The sequence below is a fragment of the Caretta caretta genome, chromosome 4 (genome assembly GCF_965140235.1).
Source record: "Caretta caretta isolate rCarCar2 chromosome 4, rCarCar1.hap1, whole genome shotgun sequence".
NCBI lineage: Eukaryota > Metazoa > Chordata > Testudines > Cheloniidae > Caretta > Caretta caretta.
In genome coordinates this window covers 51,385,146-51,411,728 of record NC_134209.1, presented here as the reverse complement: position 1 = coordinate 51,411,728, position 26,583 = coordinate 51,385,146, and the positions used below count along the sequence as shown (strand labels likewise).

Here is a 26,583-nt window from a genome sequence, read left to right as displayed (position 1 = left end):
ACATCAATTTACATAAACTGAGGATCCGTTTCATCCAAATTATGCAGAGGGCATAAAGGACATTTGGTGGAGCCATGTCATGTGAGTAGTGACAATGGTCCTCTGGGCAGCTGAAGACCAGGAGAAACTCCTCAGGGACCCCTATCTTCAACCCATGCCTAAGGTTTGTTTAGGGCCTGAGTTGGCTATCTGGCTTGCTGTGGGAGTCCTTGAAGTATTCGTAGGCTGTGGGGACACAACAATGCCAACTGTGTTGTTAAAGGGAGAAAATGGGGTTATTGCAGAAGAATGGCTGGTAATTTGTGGGAGCCAGGGGCTATTTCAGGTGGAAATGAGGAAGTGGGATTTTTTACCAGGGCAAGAGACAAGTGAAGTGTTTTGGAATTGTGGGTGGGAAAAGGGTGGTGGGAGAGGCAAAATACATGGGAGATAAGGAAAGGTAGGGAGATGAGCTAGTATGAAGGGCCCAAGGTTTAGATAAGGTCTGGTGCCATACACTTGGAGCCCATTAACAGACTTCTTATCCCACAAGCATTAGCTATCTATAGTCATCAGGAGCTGACAAAACTAATTGAGGCCCCTGAGGGGATGGGCCCTCAGAGGAGCTTCAGAAGGCTGCAAGGCACCTGGGTATGGTGCTGTCTATGACAGGAAGCAGGAAGGCTGCAGAATGAATAAAGGGGTCAACCAGCCATTAGAGTAAGTGGGAAGGCTGTAGTTGGACAGAGATACTTGAGCCAGCTCATCCCTCTGCTCCACAATACCTTCTCTAGAGAGAGACACACACAGGGGACGAGGAGCCTAGAGGAAAAGGGAGACATCCAGCCAGAACAATACATAGGAAGTGACAAAGGGCCACCACATTTACAGTATTTTTAAGTAACTGCTCTGATTTCTGACTGCCCTTTTACTGAGCCAGGACTTACAGTAAAACAGCTTTTTTTCCCTAGAAAATTCTTGGCCTCCAATATCATGCCCACACCCCGCCCCAAAAGAAATGTATAGAATCAGATTACAAACAGCAGCAGTGGTTATGATGAGTAAATCTAATCATATTTAATCCAAATGGTGTCAGCCATTACAGTGATGATACAAAAATGCTCAAGAGCAGGAATTAGTTTTAGTACCACCATTTACAGTCTTTTTTCTATTTTGTTTTCACCCAAAGTATGAGACACTCACCATGAGGTTTACTCAAAGTATTAGTGTGAGAAACTCATCTCCACAGTTATATGCTTTTCTGTTACAACTAATACCAATACCAATTCCATCTGGGCTCGGCTTACTATTTAAATGCTGCTAGATGGTAAAATGACTTGACTAAATTATCCAGACTCAGATTTGGTCTTTTGCCACAACGAAAGCACTACAGAACGCTGTCTGTAAAGCGTCATCCCTTGTTTTGTTGAAAAGGGATAACCAAAAGAACCCAAAGGAAACCAGTTAAGACTGTCATTTTATTTTATTTAGAGGGGGGAAATATTGTCAAAAGCAGTGTTTCAAGTGAGACGTTTTCCAAGATTTGACAACCTGTGTAGTATATATTTCTTACACTGAGAAATTTATGCCCTATTTATAAACACAAAATTATGGTCTCTTCCTGCAAGCAGCACCAAATGTAGTACTATTCATGAATATAATCTACTGCAGGCTAGAGTACTGAATTTGAATTTGCAGCATGTACAAATTGACTTAGCAGTATACTGAAAGGCATATCCAGATACACATTCTCATTTTATATACACATTTAAAATGGATGAATGATTCCTACTTCCCTTTCTTCTCTTAGCATTAAAGAACATTAAAAATACAGAAGCTTTTTGTAGTGCGCCAAATCACACACATTATACTGTCAGTACAGGTTCAAAATATAGATGATATTTTCAAATAGTTTTTATATTACACTGATCATGAATCACTGGTAATGTACTTTCACAAAGTAATTGGTACAAAAATGAAAAGGGTTATAAAGGATGTGTAAATCTAAATATTTGTCTTTTGCTATATTTCATCAGTAGCTCTTTAAGCACTTTATAAATAAGGTCTATAGCAGTGATGGGCTGCATGCGGGCCACAGGTTGCCTATCAAGGTACTCTGATTGCGGGCCACAAGACATTTTGCTGACGTTGACCGTCCACAGGCACACCACAGTTCTGTTCTGGCCAATAGGAGCTGTGGGAAGTGACGGCCAGTATATCCCTCTGGCCCCTTCACCTGCAAGCGCCGCTTCCCACAGCTCCCATTGGCTGGGAACAGAGAACCATGGCTACTGGGAACTGCAGGTGCAGTGCCTGCAGACAGTCAATGTCAACAAAATATCTCGCGGCCTGCAATCAGATTACCCTGATGGGCTACAGGTTGCCCACCACTGGTCTATACTATCATCCCCCTTTTAAAATGTGGAAAATGAGGCACAGAGGTAAATTGTCATGCCCAAGACTATAATATAGGCCCTAGGCAGGTTCCTGTTTAGTAAAAGATGGAAATATAAACTTTTGGGGGGTAATATTATATAATATGAAAGCTATTCTCCCTTCTCACCAGAGACAAAACATTTTTTATTTTTTCTACAAATTTAAGTGAATTTTAACGCTTAGGAAAAGGAAGGTAATGGCAATGGCTTGAGCCAGGCTCAGTTCGAGCTTTTTCAGTCAGCTCTTTCCAGTGTACCTCAATCTTAACTAGTAACACTTGTGATTCCACTTTTAACATAGCTACTCTGGCTACAGATACCTCCATGACCGCTATTTCTTCTAGCAGGACCTCTCAGCACCTTCTCTAGAGGCATAGGGAAGCTCCCTCCTCCAAGGGAGTAGCTACCCCTCTAACATAATTGTATAATGTCTTATATGGTCACCTGAGCACTTCTTGGTAGCAAATCTGCTGCCTGATCCTCTGCTGGCATGAACCTACTGAAGTTAACATCACAACATTGATTCAAGCCAGCTGAGGAGCTGATCCTGGGTATTCACTACATGGAATAATATTCAGTGAAGTATGCTTAATACTTCTCACCTTCTCGGATTTTCAAATGAAGAGCAGATTTCCCCGCAACTGACAATAGCTAGTCTCTGAAGCACTTGGAATGGGACCTGCAAAGAAAGAGTGCCCATTTCCTCATCCACACAGAAGGCACAAATGTGGGGTTTTCCTCACTGTACTTTGTGCATAAAGACTTCTCTTCCCTGTTTTTGGTTGAGCTCTTCATAAAAGTCCAGAGAAGCTGAGAAGGAGCTGTCTTAATCCTTAACTAAAGGGGTGAAGTGTTGAATCGTCCCTCTCAACAGCATCAGGCATTTGGGAAAAGGGTGGTCATCAAAAAAAAGAAAAAAAAGGCAAAAAACATTTGTTACTTGTGATGTCAATCTCACTAATTTTTGAGTCCTCTACACTCTTCCAGGAATAGCGCAGACAAGACCTGAAGTTTCTTATGTGAAAAAACCCCCACTAGAAATAAGAATTGTAAAAATCTTCCAGGCCTTCTTTATAAACCGTAAGACAAAGGATAGAAAGGGGGAGCACATACTGTTTTCCCCACCCTTGTAGGTTGCCTTTAAAGAGAGTTTGTTGATTAAGGACAGTGGTTTTCATCTGTGAAAAACCCTTAAAAAATTTCAAATGGAGGTGTGGACCCCTTTGGAAATCTTAGGCATTGACTGTGGACCCCCAGGGTCCATGGAACACAAGCTGAAAATCACTGATTTAGGAGAATGCTCTTGAGGTGACAACTCTGTCAGTGAGTTCAGTCATGGAGAAGAAACAAGAATTTAGTAGGTCCACCCCCATCAAAAGGTAGTTAGAGACAGACAAAGCAAAGCCCCCTTAAAATTACAGAACACCCACAAAAACAGCAGTTGAGACAGGAGGGTGCTACTCCTCTTTAGTAGCAGGTGAATAAGGACAAGAACTGACTTTGTAGTAAAGGGAAATCTGTGGATGAAGCCCTCAGCTTTCCCACCCCCCACCCCAGCCCATTGTTTTGCAAAGCACAAACACGCCAGAAACCCAGACCAAATTTCAGCCTTTACTCTCCATCTGAGGAGTCTGGAGCTGTATTTTTTGCTTCCTATGCAACGTAGTATAAGAGGTGGGGAGGCGGTTAATGGAGAGAGCATGGAAACAAACAGGCAGTATTGTTGCTTAGAGACAGTGAGCTCATTTCCATTAGTATCCCACTCCACCTAGTAGCTTCATACTTCTCTCATGCATCAGTTTGACCTCGTCACAGTGTAGATTGGGTGGATACTCAAATTTCCATTTCTAGAAATTAAAAGCTACAGCACTATCTAGTTTGTCTCTACATCCATGTGCTGAATTTTATTTGTAAATATCACTGGCATAACTCCTTAAAAGTTTGCTTTATAGCTGTATAAACATTTCCGTGTACCTGCAAATTTTCCACCCACTGAGTTAGAGTCATACATAAAACCTACCAAGTCCTATAAAAATATGAACTCACTAGATACATGTGAATTTAATAACTGATTTCTCTTAGGACCTGTGATAATTTCAGCATCTGTTTGAAGCACTAATAGCACCAAGTCTAGAGCTCTGCGCCATGCTTCCACCTTGGGTGTAACATTGTCATATATCTTTACAGCCTCCTCAGGTTTAGTTGAAAGACCAAAATCCACCATGACCTTATCTCCTTTATTGAACTCTTTCAGAATATATGCTGAAGGAGAACCACAGTCTGCTGCTTTTTTGAGATGATGCTCGATGGAAGTGCTTACTTCAAACTCTGATGCATAATGAGCAGTGTTACACATGAGTCTTGAAAGGTACTGATGCCAACCACTTGCCAGAGCTTTAAGCACAACTGGTTTATACTGTGTGAATGATTTTGTCAGCCAACAAGAAGACATGTAAAAATCTCCTGAAAGTTTTTTATCTGCTTGCTTTAAAGATTGTTCTTCAAGCTTTTTAAGATGACTGAGACACAACAGTTCAACAGCACCACCTCCAGGAAAAACTTTCTGGTCAGTTAGAGCATGATGCAGGCGATAAGCACAAGTCCAGAAATGATCTTCAGTGACTTGCATCTTTGCAGTTACTGTGCTACTAAGCACAGCTGTTACCAGATGAATTCCTTCAGCTTTGATACTGATTGGCACTTTGTTATCCAATTCCATTGTGCTCAAGTCACCAGTTCTCCAGAAATCCACCCAGACACCGCTACCCACGCAATGACTATTTACCTGGGAAAGGTATGTCACCAGCTGCACTCCTGTGCCCTTCCCAAAAGCATGTAGCACATTGTGAGTTACTGGATTGATTATCAATATGTTATTCAGGATGCATCTTTCCATTAAACTTTCACACACATTTCCTTTTACCAAAACTAAATTTACTTTTGCTTGTATTAAAACATCTAACGCACAATTTATCCATAAACTTTCTGAGCTACTTTCTTGCAAACCTACATTTTCTGATATTATTCTGACATTTGATGGTCTATTAAATCCCAAGTGACGATACTTTTCCGTTAGATCACCATCTACAAGAAGAATCTGAAGCGGTCTATCCTGAAGTTGCTTGGTAACAGCGACTTTCTCTGGTGATACTAAAGTGATATACCCCGGACACACACAAGAATAATGTTCAGACAATCCTGGTAAACAGCACGTCACAACTTCTGCAATATTAAATTGAGAAGAACCTGTGTGATCAGCTACTTGTTGCTGGCATCTGACAATATCCTGTACCAATTTCATGCTAGACTGATTCCCATGGCTAAGAGCCATTGCCAATTGTCCAAAATCATTAAATTCATAAGGACATGCTGCAGGCCCAGTGGGAGGACCCCCAAAATTGTCTACTTGGAGTGAACAATGGCTTTTTCCTGGAATGTTAAAGTATCTACTATGAGTTAATCTTGTTCTTTTGTTACAGCTGGATGTAATCAAGCTGCTTCCAGGAACTGCAGGCATAATTTTATTGCCCACTGGTTCATCCAATAAGGGTGTTATATAGTCTGTAGTGCATAGGTGTGAATTCAAACATCTGTTATGAGGATCGCAAGAGCTTGCTTGATGAGAATGAAGGCCTTCTGGAATACTTTCTTCTTTAGATACAGGAACCTCTTTAGGAATATGCACAAGAGGGTTTAAAAAACTGTTAGATCCAATACTAGAAGTTTTATTTTCAATAATTTGGGGCCCCAGACAGCTAGAACTGAAGTGAATGGGAACAGAATCGGGCCCTTTATATAAATCATGTACTGATAGCTGAAGACACTTGACTTTTTCACTGCAAGAGTTCAATCCTTCAGACATCACAGATACTATTAGTGAAAAAGGAACATTCTGCTGAAGGCATTCAAGTACAGCACTGCTCCATGCACCAACAAGAAACAACAGGGTAGTCATCCCAGTTTTATATTCTTTGTTCTGTGCCTGAATTGTTTCATTAAGAAGCTGTCCCACTGCACTAGTTAAATCCAAACTTTCAAGAAGTCTAACTGCAGAACAAGTCAAAACACTCTCACTGGTGCTTACATCTACAATAAATTTATATGATTTTACTGGCCCTAAAAGTGTTCTTCCTATTGACGCTAAAGATGAAAGCTGCTGAAGTCCAATGTGACGTCTTCTGTTCACATTTCTGAAAGCCATGATCAGCTGTCAATATCTGGAAACAAAATACAAGTTTATTGCTTCTGTCTTTCTTGCGCAAGACTTCATTCTTGACAAAAATGTAACAGTACACAGTATATAATTAACAAAAATTAACTGAATACAGATTGGGTGAAGTAACTTTACATTGCATAATATTGTATTATAAGATGTTGTTCATGTCTGACGCATGCAGTTGTTGAAATATTGCACTGCTAAGACATTACAGAAGATTTTTTCCCAAAATTAAAAGGTATTTTAATTTTACCCCATAAATCAAATATATTTGATTTAATAAAGCAGATCAGATTTAATAACAAAAAAGACCACCACTCCTTAGGACCATACCCAAACCATTCCTCTTCCGACTTCTTTTCTTATGTCAAATCTTGCATTTGTTTGTCTGATTCAGAATGCATGTTGTTAGGGCTGGAAACATATCTTGTCTGCAAACACTAGTAGGCATAGGTTTTACTACCCTTAGTGATACCACTGACTTCAAACAGAGCTGGAAAGGGACCAACTACCATATTGACCATGAAGATATTTCATTCCCACTCAGTGGCAGGCTCTCCTAACATAGTCATGAAAAAACGGTCTAAAGCCACACTTTTTTATGCCTCATGAATAAAATACAAAGATTTTACAGCTTGGACTTCAATGGCACTGCTCAGAGAAATGAACTTAATTTTAAAACACTTTCTTTAACATGTCAAAACTGAATGCCTTCTCTTTCCCTATATAACCTCTCCACTCCACAACCTCTTTCAGTGTTGAAACCGGGCACTGGACTAGATGACCTCTTGAAGTCCCTTCCAGTCCTATCACTCAGGCCCATAAACTGGTAGTCATCTTTGACTCCTCCTTCTTCCTTGCCCCAAACGTTCAGGCCATGTACAAATTATACTGCTTCTCCCATCACACTATTTCTAAAGGCATGTCTACACTGAACACTCAGGCAAGTTAATTCACAGTAAATTAAACCAAAGCAAACAAAGGCCACTTTACTTCTGACCAAGAGCATCATCACAGGGGTTTACTATGCCTACACTAATGCAATTTAAAGTCACAAGTTTAGTTAATTTATCTGAACTTTTCTGAGTGTCCCTATGTAGACATGCCCCAAGATCCAAACTTTTCCCACTGATCCTCTAGCTAAAATTCGTTCTTGTCCAACCCCTCCTATCCTAATCTATTACCTTCTACTCTTTGGCCTCTCTGACACCCACATAATCCCCTCTCCAGACTATAGAAAATGCCACTGCTAAAATCATCTGCCTTGTTTGTTGTTCTGACCGTGTCGCCCTGTCTTTGAATTCCTCCAATGACTTACCCTCCTGTCCCACAGTCAAGATCAAGCTTCTTGTCCCCACATAACTTTGCCTTTACCATTTATTCATCCTTGTCCCTTTTCATGACATCCCCTGTCCCCCTTCCATTCTATTAACAAGGCTGCCTAGTAAAATTTTTCAAGTCCTGCATGTAAGACAGCAACATTTTTACAGGTTCATTTATTATATATTTGTTCCATGCAATGTCTTTGTAGGCCTGAACTAAGGCTTAAAGGAACCACTGAAGTTTGAATTGAACACAGAACTTTCTTTTAATTTATTTAGTAAGACAAAGTCAGTAAACCTTAAGTCAGTTCCAAGAGAATCACACACTCAGAATAATTTTATTCCACATGTCTATAATCATTGTGATTATTTTTAAAGTAGGATTTTAAATAAGCAACTCATATTAACTTCTGAAACTGTACTGAAGAGGGATGGGAAGGGGAATGTGCACCCAAAAAAAGAACTCTTCTTGGCAGCCTCTTGTGGTAATAATCTAAGCTTGTCAAGCTATATACCAGTATTTTTCACAAACAATCCTCCTTTTTCATTAGTGGAATCCTTAACAATTTTACTTGCCAGTTTCACAATTATTTCTTTATTTATCCAGACACAGTGGTGAATGAAGACAGACACAAGGATGAATTTTAAGCAACAGACTGAAACTTCATTAAACTTGTGGGGCACTTGCTGTCCTGTCACCGATACCCTCACATACCCATACCCTCATTTTAAATGGTTTCAGTGCAGGAGTTACAAGTCTCCTACCATATGAACCAATAACTTAGAGCAGACCATCTCATCTTATCCCTTGGATTCAGCTCACTCTTCTGAATCCTATCAGTACCCCCAAGACCCATGAAGGGACAGACGTTACTAAATGGTGGGAGACGTCAGCCCGTGAAGGCCATAAGGTCTTCTACTTCTGGGAATTGTTAATTTTAGCCTTTTAAATGCACTGGAAAGTGGCTGCAAGGTGCAACAAACTAACATCCCTATCAACTACCAAGGCTATGTCTACACTTAAACTGCTGCAGCACTTCAGCAATAAATGCTCACTACAGTGAAGGGAGGGGTTCTCCTGTCGCTGTAGTTAATCCACCTCCCCGAGAGGCAGTAGCTAGGTTGATGGAAGAATTCTTCCATTAACCTAGCACTGACTACACCTGGTGTTAGGTTGGCTTTTTTACACCTCTGAGCAACATTTTAGTGTAGACCTGGCCTCAATCCTATTTAACCTAAGTGCACCTCCAGGATGCTGAGAGGAAGGAAAAAAAAACTGTCAGAACTATGAGAATTTGGCCCCAATAGAAGAAAAACCCCTTCCTGATCCCCAGACAGGCTACTGGTCAGACCTACAGCATCTGCAAGACACAGCTGTGAAAATATACTTACAGGTAACAGGGTGGAGCTGCTGAGCAAAAAGAGGCTCCATATGGGCAAAGCTAGGGTTTAAACTATGAAAGGAGAAACCAAGAAACCAATCAGCTCCTTCCTCTCTAGTTGGCCAAAGAGTAGATAAAGCCTCTAGAGGGGGAAGGGCCACCCCTGCAACCTCTCCAGGAGTGTTCTTCTCTCTGTTTCTACTGGGACTGACCCAATAACCAGCAGTCCCATCAAGTTTTCTACCTGTTGAGGAAGCTGTGAATTAGTACTGAACCCATGCTTCTGCACTATGAGGTACTATGGTGCTGTCTATCAGATGAGATGAAAAACCAAAGCTCTGTGATTTGTGATAAAAGATACTGTGGCACTTTCTGTAAAATAGAGACATTCACACCAGCACTATGGTCAATTCCAACACTGTCAATTACAGGCTGTTCACCTAAAGTTTCCCCTGATATTTCAACTGAAAAAGGTAATCCTCACTTCCAGTCCTAAATCTGGACTGCTGCTGTAAAACAGATGCTTCAGTTCAGCCTATGGGATATACTAGAGATGTGAAGTAATCCCTACAGTGCTACGTATAACTTGTATATCAGTTCATAAAGCAATTTGGGTATCTTTTGCTTGAGACATTTTATGTAAAAGATCCAGCGATTTGCATTTTTGAGCTGTAAAAGCTTGTAACTTTTTTCTTTTCCATCATGCGTACATGTATATTGGTAATAACCATAACATACAAGTGACTGTAACACAGGAAATTAACATGTAGTAGAAGACATTGCATTTAGAATTTTGTCATTTCATACTTCTTTCTTCACTCATCCAAAACAAAAAAACAAAAAGTTAGTTGGGGTTATATTTTCAAGTTACCTACAGCAGAAAAGGCCAGGGAAGAGTGAAGAAGAGGAGGAAGAAGACCCTGTAAGATAAAGAAAGGCCTTGTCTACACTGAAAATGCTTTGCCAGCATAGCTATGTTGGTATAGCTATGCTGGCAAAGACCCGTAGTGTAGACACAGCATATGCCTGTGGTTCTCAAACTTTTGTAGTGGTGACCCCTTTCACATAGCACACCTCTGAGTGTGACCCCCGCTTATAAATTAAAAACACTTTTTATATATTTAACACCATTAGAAATGCTGGCGGTAAAGCGGGGTTTGGGGTGGAGGCTCATGACCCCCCATGTAATAACCTCGTGACCCCCAGAGGGGTCCTGACCCCCAATTTGAGAACCCCTGGTATATGCCAACAGAAAGCCAACTCCGAGTGATATCAGCTACACTGACAGAAGCACTCTTCTGTCAACACATCTGCATCTATACTGGGGGTTCTTCCGGCATACCTATGTCACCTCGTAGGTGTGATGTTTTAACTAGCCTGAGACCCTTTGACTGCCTTAATGGGTTTCTACCAATCCAACCTGCACACTGACTTACAGGACCAACTCCACTGGAAAGCCTATCCTCTGTAAACAGCTGAGCAGAATAAAACTCTTTTCTAGAGAAAGAGTATGATTCACTGCATCATCTTTCTTGGCCTAAAATGTGCAGTTTATTTTTACAGTCTGAAGTAGAGAGAGAGAGAGAGAGACTGTATGTTTGTATTACTTTGCTTTCCCCAGTAGCATCTTCATCTTTAAGGGTCTTCACTATAAAATTTTGAATCAATTTGCCAGCTCTTAGTATATTATCATGAAGTGATAGTAAAAACTGCTGAACTGTCTGTACATAAGTGCACATACCCACCCACACACCCCATTGCTAGCCCTGGTGCAGCAGCATAGTTACTGGAAAACAGGTAGCTGGAAAATGTTTTAGTTTACTATGAGCCATGCAGAGTAACAGCAATTCCTTATCCCATCTACCTCAAGCATATTGCTATTTGGAGACTGACAGTCTCTCAAAAAATTTTCTGGCTAGAGACAGGGGGCTTGTCTATACTAACTGTACTGCAGTGGCACAGCTGTACTAGTGCCTCTGCAGTGCTTAGGGAAGATGCTGCCTACACTGACTCCGGTCAGTGTGAGTACTCCACCTCCCATAACACAGTCTACACTTGGAATTAGGTTGGTATAACTGCGTTGCTCAACTATGTAGTTATTATTTAGTCATAAGCTGGCAGTGTAGACCAAGCCCGAATCTTAAAAGACTGCATTCCTTTTTCACTCTAATACATACTTGGGGGGCTCGGCAGCTATGCACTTGGGTGGCTAGCCCAAGATACCACCCATGCCACCACAGCCACCCTGCTATTTTTAGCATCTTGTTAGGGCGTAGTTAGCATAGGTCTATCTAGTCACTCTGGGAAGCACGCTCCCAGCAGTTGTGTAGACCCCTACCCTACTACATGGTAAATTCCACAGCATCTCAGAACTAGGGTGACTAGACGGCAAGTGTGAAAAATCAGGACACTTTTTTTGGGGGGGGGGGGGGGCACGACATATAAAACCCCTAATAGCGGGAGGGTCCCAGTAATAGCAGGACATCTGGTCACCCTATCTCAGAACACACTGTGCCCTGACTAGGTGCATAGACATCAGACTGCCTTGAGAGCTGCATTCCTGACTTTGCCTGTTTGCCGGTAAGGAAGGTATTCTTCACAAGCTCAATCTGCAGGGCGTGTGACAGCCTCTCATAAATTGTTGTGGCCAGTAACCAAGTCTCAGAAGCCTGCATTCCTTTTCCCTAAAGAAGAGTCTGCAGCTCTGTTAAACACACAGGGAAACAACTGTGTACATTGTATATTGTAAAAAATGAAAGACAGTGAAGGAGCAAATTGGCTGAAGGTGATTAGGCACTAGAACAGACTTTGCTCATTAGCAGAGGCCTCCCCCAATCTAGTCTTGCCAAGCGCATGGCCTATCTCCTCACTTAAATAACTACAATAACTAGTACACAACTAAGTACAAGTACAATAACTCCTCACTTAAAGTCTTCCCAGTTAACGTTGTTTCATTGCTGATCAATTAGAGATCATCATTTAAAGTTCTGCAATGCTCCCTTATAACCTTGTTTGGCAGCTGCCCGCTCTGTACACTGCTTGCAGAAAGAGCAGCCCGTAGCAGCTAGCTGGTGGGGGCTTGGAACCAGGGTGGACTGGCGGCCCCGCATCAGCTCCCCGCTCCCCTAAGTTCCCTGTGCTATCAACTGCTGGCAGTTCAGCTATCCCTCACCCCATTGCCATGTGCTACTCCTGTCCTCTGCCCTGGAGCTGCTCCCAGGAGCCTTCTAATTGCTTTGGGGGGGGAAGAATTGAGGGGGGCTGTCAGGGTGTTCCCTTCTGCCCTGTTCCTGTACCCCACTTACCCCTTTTCCATGTAGAGCCAGGGGGGGGGGAAGGAGGGAACATGACAGGGTTCAGGACAGAGGGAGCTTGCTTGCAGCAGCTGCTGTCTCAACTTGCTGATCTACTTAAAAAGGCAATAAGAAAAGGAGTACTTGTGGCACCTTAGAGACTAACAAATTTATTTGAGCATAAGCTTTCGTGAGCTACAGCTCACTTTATCAGATGCACGCACGAAAGCTTATGCTCAAATAAATTTGTTAGTCTCTAAGGTGCCACAAGTACTCCTTTTCTTTTTGCAGATACAGACTAATAGGGCTGCTACTCTGAAACCTGTTAAAAAGGCAATGTACTTAGAGTGGAAAGGGGGGGGGGTGAGAGAGCCTGGATTTGTGCTGGACATGGCCCACCTTGATTACCATGCGCATTGTAGGGAGAGTGGTCACTTTGGATGAGCTATTACCAGCAGGAGAGTGAGTTTGTGTGTGTGGTTTTTGGAGGGGGGTGAGGGGGTGAGAGAACCTGGATTTGTGCAGGAAATGGCCCACCTTGATTATCATACACATTGTGAAGAGAGTTGTCACTTTGGATGGGCTATTACCAGTAGGAGAGTGAGCTTGTGTGTAGGGGGGTGGAGGGTGAGAAAACCTGGATTTGTGCTGGAAATGGCCCAACTTGATGATCACTTTAGATAAGCTATTACCAGCAGGACAGTGGGGTGGGAGGAGGTATTGTTTCATGATCTCTGTGTGTATATAATACCTGCTGCAGTTTCCACGGTATGCATCCGATGAAGTGAGCTGTAGCTCACGAAAGCTCATGCTCAAATAAATTGGTTAGTCTCTAAGGTGCCACAAGTACTCCTTTTCTTTTTGCGAATACAGACTAACACGGCTGTTACTCTGAAACCTTAAAGAGGCAATGCATCTCTCTCACATGGTGTGTATCTGTGTCTCCCATGCGGTCTCCCCTCTCTCCATTTGTGCTGCCTTGTAGAGGATGAGGCTATATTAACAACGTGTTAACCCTTGAGGGCTCAGCTGATTGCTAGTTCATCATTTAGTATTCCTTGGGAAATATCCCACCCTCCTCCTCCACCACCACCTCAACCAAGCTTCACAATCAGCATTGCTGTGTATAGGATTAAATTGTTTGTTTAAAACTTATACTGTGTGTGTATGTCTATATAATAGTCTTGTCTGGTGAAAGAAATGTCCCTGGAACTTAACCCCCACATTTACATTAATTCTTATGGGGAAATGGGATTTAACATCGTTTCGCTTAAAGTTGGATTTTTCAGGAACGTAACTACAATGTTGAGCGAGGAGTTACTGTATCGTACTCAAGTCTCAATGAGAGGTTTCAGAGTCTCAATGAGGAAACTACATCCGCCGCCCCCCCCCCCCCCCGGCCAGTTTCTCTCCCAGGAATGCCTCCTCCTAGACCAGCCCCTTGGCACCACTGTTAAGGTGTCTCAGCGGGGAGGCTCTCCTGGCAGCCCAGCCCAGCGCAGCCGCTGGCCCCACCGTGCAGGCACCCCGCCAGCCACGCCCCCGCAGCTGCTGTCCCAGACGCGGGGTGAGAGAGGGCTGCAGCAGCGCGCGGATTCCCGCGGGAGTTTCTCGCGCTACCCCCGGCTGGGAAATGGACGCAACCCGCTCGCCACAGCAGCTGAAAGCCGGGTTCCGCTGCTTGGGCGCTCAACGGAGGCAGGGACAGCCACCCCCCGCAGCCGCTGAACCTCGCCCGGCCCGCACTACTGACCGCTCTCCGCCGCCAGCCCCGCTCCCGCTCCCGCTCTCCCCCGCGCGCAGGGGAGGGCCTGGGCCGCCTGCGGGGGAGGGTCACTCCCGTTCGAGACGTGGCGCGCGCGCAGCTCGGCATTTCCGTCGTTCCAGGCAGGCGCATGCGCCCAAGCTCCCGGGAGCCGCTAAAACGGGGATTTGTTGCCGGGACAACGACGCCTGTGTTTGTAGTGTGTATCCAAGCCAACGGGCAACATGGCGTTCGGTGTGACCTCACAATGCCCGTCGCACCTGACTGGTCCCGGGTATGGGCGGGGCTTCGGTGGCATTCCCGCTGGTCATTGGACGAGCCGCGCTGCCGGGCCCAGGGAGAGGCGCTCGGTGCGTGCAGGTGGCAGAACAATTGACGCCCTGTCTCAGCCCGTGGCGGGGGGGAGCCGGATGGTGAGTGTGCACGCGCCCCTCCCCCGCCCCTAGCAGGGCTGGCCTGGTAGCGGTAAATCCGCCCCCGCCATCCGAGCGCGCCGGGACCCCTTCCCCAGCGAGACAAGCTGCCAACCCCCGGGCCTGGGCAGCGGGGCACAGCCCGTCCCGCCCCACAGCGGCGAGGTTCAGCGCCCTGTGTGAAGACTAGGTGGGATCCCAGCCCTGCTGCAGCAACCAGTGCTGGGCCCTCTTGGCAAAGCTGCGATGGCGGGGGAAGGTGCAGGGCTAGTTCCAGACGAGCGGCCATGCGGGTGGTGGTCGCTCTAAGCAGTGGCTCTCTTGTTTTTAAAGCGGTTACCATCAAATCGTGGACATCCTGCCAAGGGGTTAATATAGGAGCCCTCTTCAGCTCTGGTCAGACAGGCTGCTAGATTCTGGCTGCGTGCATAGGATTCTGGGCCTGTGGTGTTGCTGATTCAAGGAGTGGGTGTGGTGCTGCTTTTTGTTTTTGTTGTTATAGGGAGACCCCAAATCAGCAACTTTACAGGGGATCCTGTATTTGCTTGTATATGCCCTAGAGTGGCTTATCCTCATGTGACGACTAATTCATAGACACTTCCCTTGGCCTGGGGTCCTTGGTAAGCACCTGTCTGAATCAGCTCTGTTGTTTCTCCGAGCTACACCGAGAGGCTAAGACACTTGAGCTCACCTTGAAGAGCTGCCACGCGGCCCCTGGAAAACTAGTCTGTTCAGGTTTTCCACCTCTTCCACTTATTTTTTATGTTATGGGGCATTATTGATTTTGACTAGATTGCAGGATGCTAAAATAAACCTACCCAAATTTAATTCGAGTAGGACAGGTAAAAATTCCTTTTTTCAGGGTGACATAGTGATGTCACTCTTTTGTCTAATAGAGATAAAATACCAAACATGGCAAATCTGCAGTTTGAATTTTGGGTGTGATAACATGCAGGGAACACCCACAGTGCCACTCACACTGGGTAAATGGACTCTCTGAATTAATTTAGCCTGTTCTGGTGTCTGACTGTCACTTAGCACATACACCAAGTGTGTGGGCAAGAAAAGAATGTAAATGAAATATTTGCACTGAAGAATTTGTGCAGTGTAAAAATTTTAAATGTGTGGAAAGAACAATAAGCAGTGTACATTTGATCAACTGGATGTATGGAGAGTTTGAAAGACACAAGGTTTGGGCCTCTGCTGTATAACAATTTATCCTTCCTTTTCCATCAGAGAGTCTCCCTGTGAGTCCCTCTATTACTTAAATGTGATATATCTTAGGGCTTTTTAAATATTAAAAATCTGGAGCAGCCGTGTTAATGGAATGAAATGTGAGAGAGATTTGCTGGAGTAATGGGATCCTAAGCTAACCTGGCATGGACGAGTCACGTTAAAAATAAAATTCCAACCCAAAATAGAATCTAAAAAAAAAAAAAAAAGTTAGTTACCTTAGTGGCATTCCTACTGGCAAAAAGTTAGGACAGGGCCTGAAAAGTCTAATTTCTTACTATAGGTAAGAAACTTTTCCTATTAAGTGCAAAATTAGACTTCCCTTGTAATAACTTTTTATTCACTTTTCTCGCCCATAAAGTTTGAACTTTTGAAGAATACTGTCTTCATGTGAACCCAGGCAGAGTCAAGAACCAGCACTGAAGACAGTCTGAAGCCTCTTGTGTTCAGAGATGCGGTGGAAGTTGCCATTCCTGTTGCAGAATTGTACTCCAGATTCTAGGCTTTAAATTAAAAAAAAAAAAAAAGGGAGGGGGAAGGAATGCAATTCTCCATCGAAATATGTCCCCTTTACACTACTCTGGCAATGTAATAGGGACTTGGGGAATACACCCTGCATAAGTGGCTCCTACATAGCCAGTCCCCTTTCCTCTCTCTGACTGCCAGTGACTTAGGGGTGTATTAGAGCTAGGCACTATACTTGCCATTTTCTGGTTTCTGTGGCCCAGGGTGCCAATTAAAGCAGAGTACAAGTTATAGCAGCTCAGAAGCTGCTCTAATTTAACCAGGGGCAAGGGAGAGCCCCAGATAATCCCAGAATGAGCACTCCCATTTCTGTGCTGAACACAAGTATTGAGGTACTCTTGAGTCATGCTCAGAGTTGAAGCCTATAGTGCTAGCAATTATGGTTGTGAAGATAGATTTCTCTTAATGTTTTCAAGGTTAAATATATGCCGTGCTGTCTGCAGACAGACTGAAGCAGTAGTCAAGAAATGTAAACATCCTCAGTCATCTAAGTGGTGTGTTAACACTGCCACTGAAAGATGACAGTTTGTGTAAACAGTGTTAATTATTTAATTGGTGATTATTCTGGCAGAAACATCTAGCTAGTGTGTTTATCCCAAGCTGCCTAAAGCTCAACACTTTCTCTTTGGGGTGGTTCCTGATAGTCCGAGCAAAAGGATTCTGGGTGCTGGCCAGAACTGAGCCAACATCTACTAGTTGCAGCAACAGATGTGCTCTTTGTTCTACTATTGCGGAGTATTTTTTGGTTTGTTTTTTTGAAATGGGTCTTTACCAACTTTTGTCTTTCATCCATTTATTGAAGGCATCTAACTACAGAAAAGCTGGCGTGGGTGCTTCCCAGCGGAAGAAAAGTGGATTGAAACCAGAACTAACTGAAGAACAAAAGCAGGAGATCAGAGAAGCTTTTGATTTGTTTGATACTGATGGATCTGGAAGCATTGATGTAAAAGAACTGAAGGTTTTAATTTTTTCTATGTTTATTTTCAAAGTTGTAGCTGTTGACCTACTCTATTCACCAGTGTCCAAACTCAGTTGTAGGCTGGCATTGTCAGTCCCAAATAATATATGAAATGGCTTGTTTTCGGAGAGCTAAATTTTACAAAATGTAAACCAATGCTTGGGTGCCCAACAGGGCTGGATTAACTCTCCTGAGGCCAAGGGCTATTAGATTTTTTGGGGCGCCTGTATACAAGTCTCTCTCTAATTTAAAACGAAATGATCACAATTATGGCATCGAGGCTATTAACGCTATACTAAACTTGCCTTTTAATTAACAAAGCTGTTCTGTGGTTACATTTCAGTCTTAACATGTAGAACATAGTTAAGTTAATTCAAAATAGCCTACTTCTTACCTTAGAACAGCTGTTATATTAGTTTCTTTCTGGGAAGGAGTTTGGGTGCAAGAGGGAACTCCAGGCTGGGGCAGAGTGTTGGGGTGCAGGAGAGGGTGAGGGGTGCGGGCTCTGGGAGAGAGGTTGGTGCAGGAGGGGATTCTAACCTGGGGCAGGGGATTGGGGTGCCCGAGAGGGTGTGAGGTGCAGGCTCCGGCAGGGAGGCACTTACCACAGGTGGCTACCAGCCAGTGGTGCAGCAGGGTTTGGGCAGGCTGCCTGCATGCATGCTGTGGCCCCACGCAGCTCCCAGAAGCGGCCGGCTGCTGTCACATCTCTGCGTGCCCTTGGGGGGAAGGGGACAGCGTGTCTCCATGCGCTGCCCGCAAGTGCCCCCCTGGCAGCTCCTATTGGCCAGGAACCAGCCAATGGGAGCTGCAGGGACAGCACACAGAGGTGCCTCTCCCCCGCCCTCCAGGGGCCGCAGAGATGTGCCAGCAGCTGGCCGCTTCTGGGAGCGGCATGGGGCCATGGCATGCAGGCAGGCAGCCTGCCTGAGCCCTGCTGTGCAGCTGGACTTTTAGCGGCCCGGAGATCGCGATCGACTGGGAGAGGCTCCAGGATCAATCAGTTGATCGTGATCGACAGGTAGGTGACCACTGAATTGTATACAATTATGGATTTATTTTTGTGGGGTCCCCCTTTGCCTGAGGGCCTGGGCTGTAGCCCCTACAACCCTTGCATTAATCCAGCACTGGTGCCTAACTGGAGAAATCTCAGGCTGGATTTTCAGATGTGCTGAGTTACTCTCAGCTCCTGTTGACTTCAGTGACTTTAAACACTAATCCTTGTCAGCACAGTCTGGCTGGTCTAATTAATGTATTGATAATATGTAAAAGTTAATTTTAGAACCAATAAATTTAACAGCTTCTAAGAGAACAGAAATTTGCAATATGTTTCTTAGGTAAAATAATTCAATACATCACATGCATTCATGATTTCTAGAGCTGTTTGGGAGGAGTTTCATGACTCTGAAACGTCTTCCATTCTGAAATGGAAAGAAAAAGTAATACGAATTTTCCTTGATCAGAAATCCAGGAAACAAATTTTTGGTTGATCGAAATATTTCATTATGACAAAACTTAAATGCTTCATTCCAGTTTCAACATTCCTTTTATATTTTGGTATACAAGATAAAAACGTTTTGAAACCAAATAATTTTAAAATCGAAATCAGAAATGTTCTGTTTGGAAAAGGTTGCAATGGTACGTTTCAACCTTATTTAAATGCTTTTTTCAATTTTCATTTCAAAACAAATTTTCATCAGAGGCAACATTTTTCCACAGAATGTTTTACCTTTTGGTTAACTGGCATTTTCTGATGGAAGGACATTCTGTCAGAATGTCCAACCAGCTCTAATTATTTCCTTTACCTGAACCTCAGAAAGAATGAGTGTTTATACCCAAAATCCACTCCAATCCAAGTATTTTTGAAACTGAATGTAATCTTTCTAAATTAAATTTGCTTCAGGCACCTAGCACGCTGATGATGCTATATAAATAATTTTGAGAAGCAGCAAGCATAGTTCTAAGGTGCTGAAAGACTGCAGGTACAAAATTTAATCTTAAAAATACCTTCATGTTCGCTCCATCTATGACAGTCTAAATATCACGTTTGTAAAGTTATGTTTTGTATTTTGTTTGTGGCCTGTAAATGGCGGGGATTTTGTTTTCTGACTGTCACACTGACTGATTTTAAAGGACCTTAAATACCCAATTGTTGTTACATTTCTGGCTTTGTTTGTTTTTTCTCTTTAAATAAATATCAAAAGTCCCTAGAGCTAGGAATGGGGATTCCTTTTAACTGTTTATATATCAATAAGTAGAATAGTAGCTTACCTTGACATTAGTGAGAGTTTTGCTGTACAGTTCAATAGGAGTAGGATCAAGTCTCTGCAGGTCTCCTGTTCTCACTGAAGTCCCAGTTCAACAATTCAGTTCATCTGTAAAATAACTTACATATTGATTTTCAAGGTAAGAAATTTATGTTGTTTTTGTTAGAGCGGTGAGTGTTACAATCACAAAAAACTACTCAACTCCGGAAGAAAAATGCCATTACCAAAAGGATGAGAAATGTAGATAAGAATTTCTTTGTGATTTATATGCTTTAAGTTATAGTTGCAGTTTGAGGAAAAGAACTGAAACACTGCTTAATGCAAATGGTTTAGGTATAATTCTAGTGGCATCTTGTTGTATACGTATGTTAACTGAATTGCTCTTTGTTACAGGTAGCAATGCGTGCACTAGGCTTTGAGCCAAAGAAAGAAGAAGTTAAAAAAATGATCACAGATATCGACAAAGAAGGAAGTGGCACCATTGAATTTGAAGACTTTTTGGCCATGATGACCCAAAAAATGGTAATCTACTTCGTCTGAAAAATCAAATGCGATAAACGAATGAGGACATTTAAACAATGGGTTTTTATTTTTTCTTGATTTCATTTTAGAATGAGAAAGATTCAAAAGAAGAAATCTTGAAAGCCTTCAGATTATTTGATGATGATGGGACAGGAAAGATTTCTTTCAAAAATTTGAAGAGAGTTGCCAAGGAGCTAGGAGAGAATTTAACAGATGAAGAATTGCAGGTAAATTCTGACCTTACCAATAATTTCCCAACAAACTTTGGGCCAGTCCTTTAGCTCTGTCAGACACAATGTCAGGTTACTCTGAAAGAAAGACAGGAGGCAATAGATATGTTTTAATTAGGCCACAACTTTATTCACCTAAAATATCTGAGCAATAAATCACACAGTGTGGGTCATTATTTTCGTAATGGTTTCCCCTTATCTTGGCGGCTGCCGTCAAGCCCTTCTCCATCCAACCTAGTCCCAGCCAGCCAGTTGCTGGGACCCCGCAGCCCTCACCTCGTATAAAGTTGAAGGGGGCTGAAAAGAAACAGGGGTTAGCTCCCTGCTATACCAAATGTTAGGTTCCCCAAACCCCACTTCCCCAACTTTCCTCTAAATTCCCTTCTAATCCATTTTATCTGATAACTGTGTCCCTTTTGTAAGGGACATTATAAGCCATTTTCTTAAAATGGTAACAAATTGGTTGGATGTGAGGGATCTTCCATCATCATACATAAAGAGGGGCTCCCCCCCACCTGTCTCAAGGCTACGTAAGTCCTTAATGACCCTACCGGACAAATCCTTACCTCATCCCCCTCCTGTAGCATGAAAGACTTATGTTGCCTTCTCTCTCCCAATCTGTTTTCAACATCCTCTGATCTCTCTTCCCACTGTAAATCACTGTACTCAGAAGCTCTTCCTGAGTTATCCCTTACCAACCCAGTCACTGGTTCACTGACTCTAAAAGCTCCAAGAAATGCTACCAGGAACGCAGCCTTGAACAAGGCCACCTCCTATGCATGTTTGCATATTTGCTGGAGAACTTTCACCAAATCCCTAAGCACCTGAACAGTGATGGGACAACCAGGATCCTGCCTAGGGCCAGTGTCTTAAAACCATCTCATTACAAACCTCCAGACTAAGATTCTAGTACAAGGATCTGGGTACCCGTTGCCCTACTAGCAAATGTAAAGCCCGATAGGCAACTGGAGCTGGTAGAGAATGTCAGCCCATGTTGCCAGAAAAAACATGTAGTGAAGTATCTGGTCCTCTGGAATAGGCCATATCACAGGGAGGCCGTCCCTCCTTGAAATTACACAAAATTGTTAAAGCTTCTGTCATGAGCCCTGAATGTTAGTGTCTCTACCAATCGGTGTACTGCCCCAAGAGCCATCATGAGACAAGGTCCGATGGGACCACCATCATCTGTTTGGTTTCCTTATTGGCTCCTGGCACCAGCTCCCAAACTCCATCCACTTGAAATCAAGACAATGCATTGTCTATTCCATTATGAATCCTGGGAACATCTTTGGCAGAAAAACAGATGTTAAAGTTGAAACACTGCAGGATGAATGCTCTAGTCAACCTTATAACCCTGGGCAATCTGGAGGACTGGTGCTTACTAACATGTAACACCAATATGCTGTCACTCCAGAAATGCACTCTTTTGTTTGCGAAATTCATTCCCCAAATAGTCTCTGCCACTAAAATGGAAAAAAAATTCAGGAAGCCTACATCCTTTACTATCCATTTTTGTATCCAACCAGGGCTACTTCTGAGCACACCAGCTGCCTTGGTGAAATACCCCAAAACCTATTCTCCTCCCAGTGCATCTAAGTGAATCTTTAAAACTGCCTCTATCATCCATTCCTCCCTCCAAAAAGAACCCCCTATTACAATGCATCAGAAACTGTTCCCACACTCCTAAATCCTCCTTCATCTCTTAAGGTCTATAAAATGGTTCAGCCTTGACATTCACATGTTGACAGTTGAGTGCAAAATGCAGTATTTTTCTACATTTTCAAATATATTGATTTCAATTACAACACAGATTACGAAGTATACACTGCTCACTTTATATTATTTTTATTACAAATATTTGCACTATAAAAAACTTTTCAGTTCACCTCATACAAGTATTGTAGTGCAATCTCTTTATCATGAAAACGCAACTTACAAATGTAGATTTTTTTTTTGTTACATAACTGCACTCAAACAAGTCAATGCAAAACTTTAGAGCCTACAAGCCACTCAGTCCTACTTCTTGTTCAGCCAATCGCTAAGACAAGCAAGTTTGTTTACATTTACAGGAGATAATGCTGCCCACTTCTTATTTACATTGTCACCAGAAAGTGAGAACAGGCGTTTGCATGGGACTTTTATAGCCGGCATTGCAAGGTATTTACGTTCCAGATATGCCTAACATTCGTATGCCCCTTCGTGCTTTGGCCACCATTCCAGAGGACATGCTTCCGTACTGATGACGCTCATTTAAAAAAAACAATGCATTAATTAAATTTGTGACTGAACTCTTTGGGGGAGAATTGTATGTCTCCAGCTCTGTTTTACCCACATTCTGCAATATATTTCATGCTATAGTAGTCTCAGATGACTCAGCACATGTTCATTTTAAGAACACTTTCGCTGCATATTTGACAAAATGCAAAGCAGGTAACAATGTGGGATTTCTAAACATAGATTTTGGAAGGCATTTCAGATTCTTAAACCTTGGGTTAAGTGCTATAGCTGAGAGGGATGAGGTGTGGAGCATGCTTTCAGAAGTCTTAAAAGAGCAACACTCTGTTGCAGAAACTACAGAATCTGAACCACCAAAAAAGAAAATCAGCCTTCTGCTGGTGGCATCTGACTCAGATTATGAAAATGAACACACATCGGTCCGCATTGCTTTGGATATCGAGCGGAACCTGTCGTTAGTATGGACACATCCTCTGGAATGGTGGATAAAGCATAACGGGACATATGAATCTTTAGCGCATCTGGTATGTAAATATTTATCTTGGGACGCCAGTTGCAACAGTGCCATGCCTGTTCTCACTTTCAGGTGACATTGTGAACAAGAAGCAGGCAGCATTATCTCCTGAAAATGTAAACAAACTTGTTTGTCTGAGTGATTGGCTGAACAAGAAGTAGGACTGAGTGGACTTGTAGGCGCTAAAGTTTTACGTAGTTTTATCTTTGAATGCAGTTATTTTTTGTACATAATTCTACATTTTAAAGTTCAACTTCCATGACAAAGAGATTGCACTACAATACTTGATTAGGTTAATTGAAAAATACGATTTCTTTTGTTTTTTACAGTGCAAATATTTGTAATAAAAATAAATATAAAGTGAGCACTGTCCACTTTGTATTCTGGGTTGTAATTGAAATCAATATATTTTTCAAAATGTAGAAAACATCCAAAATATTTAAATGTTATTCTATTGTTTAATCGCGTGATTAATTTTTTTAATCATACAATTAATCACGATTAATTTTTTTTAATCGCTTGACAGCCCTACTTTAAAGTAAATAAAAGGTCTTGTATATTGAGTCTGGTTGTTAGTCTTAAATGTTCTTTACAGGAAATGATTGATGAAGCTGATCGAGATGGAGATGGAGAAGTAAATGAGCAAGAGTTTTTGAGAATCATGAAGAAGACAAGCCTATATTAATGTTTGCTATTGCCTTCACTTAGGGTTGTTTTAAAAGATGACTTGGAAAAGACTTTAAAAAAATATTAGCTTTCACCCTTTTTTGATGTTTCATAACATATAAAGAAGGCCTAAAAGGGGATGTATTTTTGTTTCTTTTCTTTTTTGGATAGTGTTTTTTATGATAAAAATGCAGGGTCTATATAGCCTAGACGACTGTGGGTGACAGAAGAACTAGTGAAATGAGACATCCCAGGAGTGAAAGCTGAGAAGTAGAGTTAGTCAAACTATTACTCAGTTTTTTGTTTTTGTTTTTAAATGTATGTAAGTTCAGTGACTAACACTTTAGAGAAAGGACATTCATGGAAACACCCATGCCCCTTCATTTAAGATGTGAGAGCCGATAATACAACATGTTCTCCAGCAAACCTAGAGATAAACTGAGTTGACTTCTTTGATATTTCTAATGCATTAAAATTAAATTATAGGTTGAGTTTATACTTCCAAAAGAAACAAAGGCACAAGGCCAATATTTTTGTTCTTGTAAGCTTTTCAGGTTTGGTGGCTATCATGTTTTTTTCCATTAAGGAATCTAAAATCTGTTGCATATCCATCTTTATTGTTCCTGTGGCTGGTTGCGTTGGGACCCTGTGGAAGGTATGTGTAGTAGCAGATAGCCATGTACAATACAACTCCTGTTATCCCAAATGCCTTGCTATCTCTAGATGTTGTTTCATTTCACAATCCAATGATTGTCTGAAATCTGGCTTGTCTGGCTTGTCTGAACTTGGTTTCTCTCATTTTGTTTAGATTATCAAAGTTGTACTATATAATCATTGTCTTGTTCCCAGGTACTGATGTCTGAAGCATTACTGAGTTTCTACTGTTCTTTTAAGTACTTGGAGTGAAATTCATCTGTAGGCACCACTGAAGGCCAGGCTGTATACACAAGAGTAACTTTACAACTCCTTCATACAATCTGATAGCACCTTGACAGTTCAGAAATAATTTGTTATACTATACAGATGTCAAGAACTAGCAAATTAAGAGGTTTCTATGCATATGGGAGCTGCTTTTTAATTTTTATTTTATAGGCGGCCTCATTTTGAGAATGTCCAGGTATTGCCAATTTCAGCCTAACTGGTGCTTCTCAACATTTCCTTTCTGCATACAAGCATATGGCAGCGAGGCTTAACATGTCATCTAAGGACATAATCCAGAGGGAATTATCATCCTTGATTCACTGTCAAACAACCAAATAAAAAGTTGTAAGGAGGCCATACAACCTAAACTGTGTCTCTTGATTACAGCTCCTAAATGGAGTTCAGAAGGGGGAGTGTAACACTTGCAGTTGCTTTTCAGCTGCAAGGCCCCAGCAGGGGAGAGCTAGTCCCAGCTAAGGAAGTGGGGAGAGTTAGTTTATGTGAACTCTTGATTTGCAGATGCAGAGCTGATAGGTTTTGTTAGAATCATTCTGGCTTCGGGCTCTGTACTGATCTTCCTCTGTATAAGCTAAGCCACAGTTAGCTTATATAGAGGTGGGCTCAAATCCCTGGATGGCCCTATGTATTGAACTGAGCCTATATGAACTAGACCATTTAATTTTTATCAAGTCAATGTTAACTTTTTCTACTGCAGTAGATGTGATCTATGGCACTGTAAGCTTTTTTTAAAATACATGGTTCAACTTTGTATAAAGTGAAATAAAACAGTTTTGCAAGTATACTACTTGTGGAGTTGAGTTCAGGAAATTGAATGTACTATCTAAATATCACTGTTTTGATTTGTGTGTACAGCAATTCTGGACAAGCTTTTAATTCTGTATTTTATAACACTTTCCAAAAGAGAAATGCATAGCCTCTAAATATTCTGTCAAATAAAACTTTTTTCCCTGGCATGCTGATTAAAAGTTTCTTACACTAAGCAGTTCTCTTCAAAAAGGGAAATTTCAGCCTCTAGAAGACTGGGGGAATCCCAGAACTTGTTCGAGTGACTGTACAGTTTTTGAATGTTGCAACAGGAAAAGGGTAATGACTCTTGTTTACCTATGATGCATTTAGTTTCTTCCTGCCCTAATCACATTACTCACAGTGAAACATAGATTGATTCTGAAGCTAGGAAAAACATATATAGATTTACTTATTCATGCTGAAACCTTGTAGCTTGGCTAAAGTGACGAGCTTGTTAACTAACCTCTTCAGTCTCATAGACTCGTAGATATTAAGGTCAGAAGGGACCCTTATGATCATCTAGTCTGACCTCCTGCACAATGCAGGCCACAGAATCTCACCCACCCACTCCTGCAAAAAACATCTCATCTGTGTCCGAGCTATTGAAGTCCTCAAATCATGGTTTAAAGACTTCAAGGTGCAGAGAATCCTCCAGCAAGTGACCCGTGCCCCATGCTACAGAGGAAGGCGAAAATCCCCCAGGGCCTCTTCCAATTTGCCCTGGAGGAAAATTCCTTCCCGACCCCAAATATGGCTATCAGTTGAACCCTGAGCATGTGGGCAATCTGAAGTTTTGGACAGTTTTTTGAATTGGAGTAGATCTTACTTCCAGTGAATGTAGGGCTAGAACGGACCTCAAGACATCATCAAATCCAGCTCCTGCATTGTGGCCAGGACCAA

At 42.3% G+C, this 26,583-nt stretch overlaps 2 protein-coding genes across 3 annotated transcripts; one reads left to right on the top strand and one right to left on the bottom strand.

The window, feature by feature from the left end:
- Positions 1 to 1,031: 1,031 nt before the first annotated feature.
- Positions 1,032 to 14,526, bottom strand: BBS12 (Bardet-Biedl syndrome 12). Its single transcript, XM_048847228.2, has 2 exons — positions 14,381 to 14,526; positions 1,032 to 6,631 (listed from the first exon to the last, which is right to left on the bottom strand). The coding sequence occupies exon 2, from the start codon at positions 6,613 to 6,615 to the stop codon at positions 4,441 to 4,443; it is 2,175 nt and encodes a 724-aa protein (XP_048703185.2). The 5' UTR covers positions 6,616 to 6,631; positions 14,381 to 14,526; the 3' UTR covers positions 1,032 to 4,440.
- LOC125635491 (uncharacterized) lies at positions 14,517 to 25,850 on the top strand. Of its 2 annotated transcripts, none has more exons than XM_048847231.2 (5): positions 14,517 to 14,805; positions 17,366 to 17,521; positions 20,182 to 20,310; positions 20,400 to 20,537; positions 23,109 to 23,620. In XM_048847231.2, exons 1-5 carry the CDS (start codon positions 14,617 to 14,619, stop codon positions 23,232 to 23,234), a joined length of 738 nt encoding a protein of 245 aa, XP_048703188.2. In that variant the 5' UTR covers positions 14,517 to 14,616; the 3' UTR covers positions 23,235 to 23,620. The 2 variants fall into 2 exon arrangements, with proteins under 2 accessions (XP_048703188.2, XP_048703189.2); XM_048847232.2 differs by lacking the exon at positions 23,109 to 23,620 and adding an exon at positions 23,885 to 25,850 and having other exon boundaries at positions 14,570 to 14,805.
- The last annotated feature ends 733 nt before the right edge of the window (positions 25,851 to 26,583 follow it).

What these genes read in the sequence shown, in the direction of transcription:
- LOC125635491 (XM_048847231.2), top strand. Translation starts at nt 14,617, where the DNA reads ATGGCGTTCGGTGTGACCTCACAATGCCCGTCGCACCTGACTGGTCCC. An exon ending in CCATGATGACCCAAAAAATG is followed by an intron (nt 20,311 to 20,399) that starts GTAATCTACTTC and finishes ATTTCATTTTAG; the next exon opens with AATGAGAAAGATTCAAAAGA. An exon ending in TAACAGATGAAGAATTGCAG is followed by an intron (nt 20,538 to 23,108) that starts GTAAATTCTGAC and finishes ACTCTGTTGCAG; the next exon opens with AAACTACAGAATCTGAACCA.
- BBS12 (XM_048847228.2), bottom strand. Translation starts at nt 6,615, where the DNA reads ATGGCTTTCAGAAATGTGAACAGAAGACGTCACATTGGACTTCAGCAG.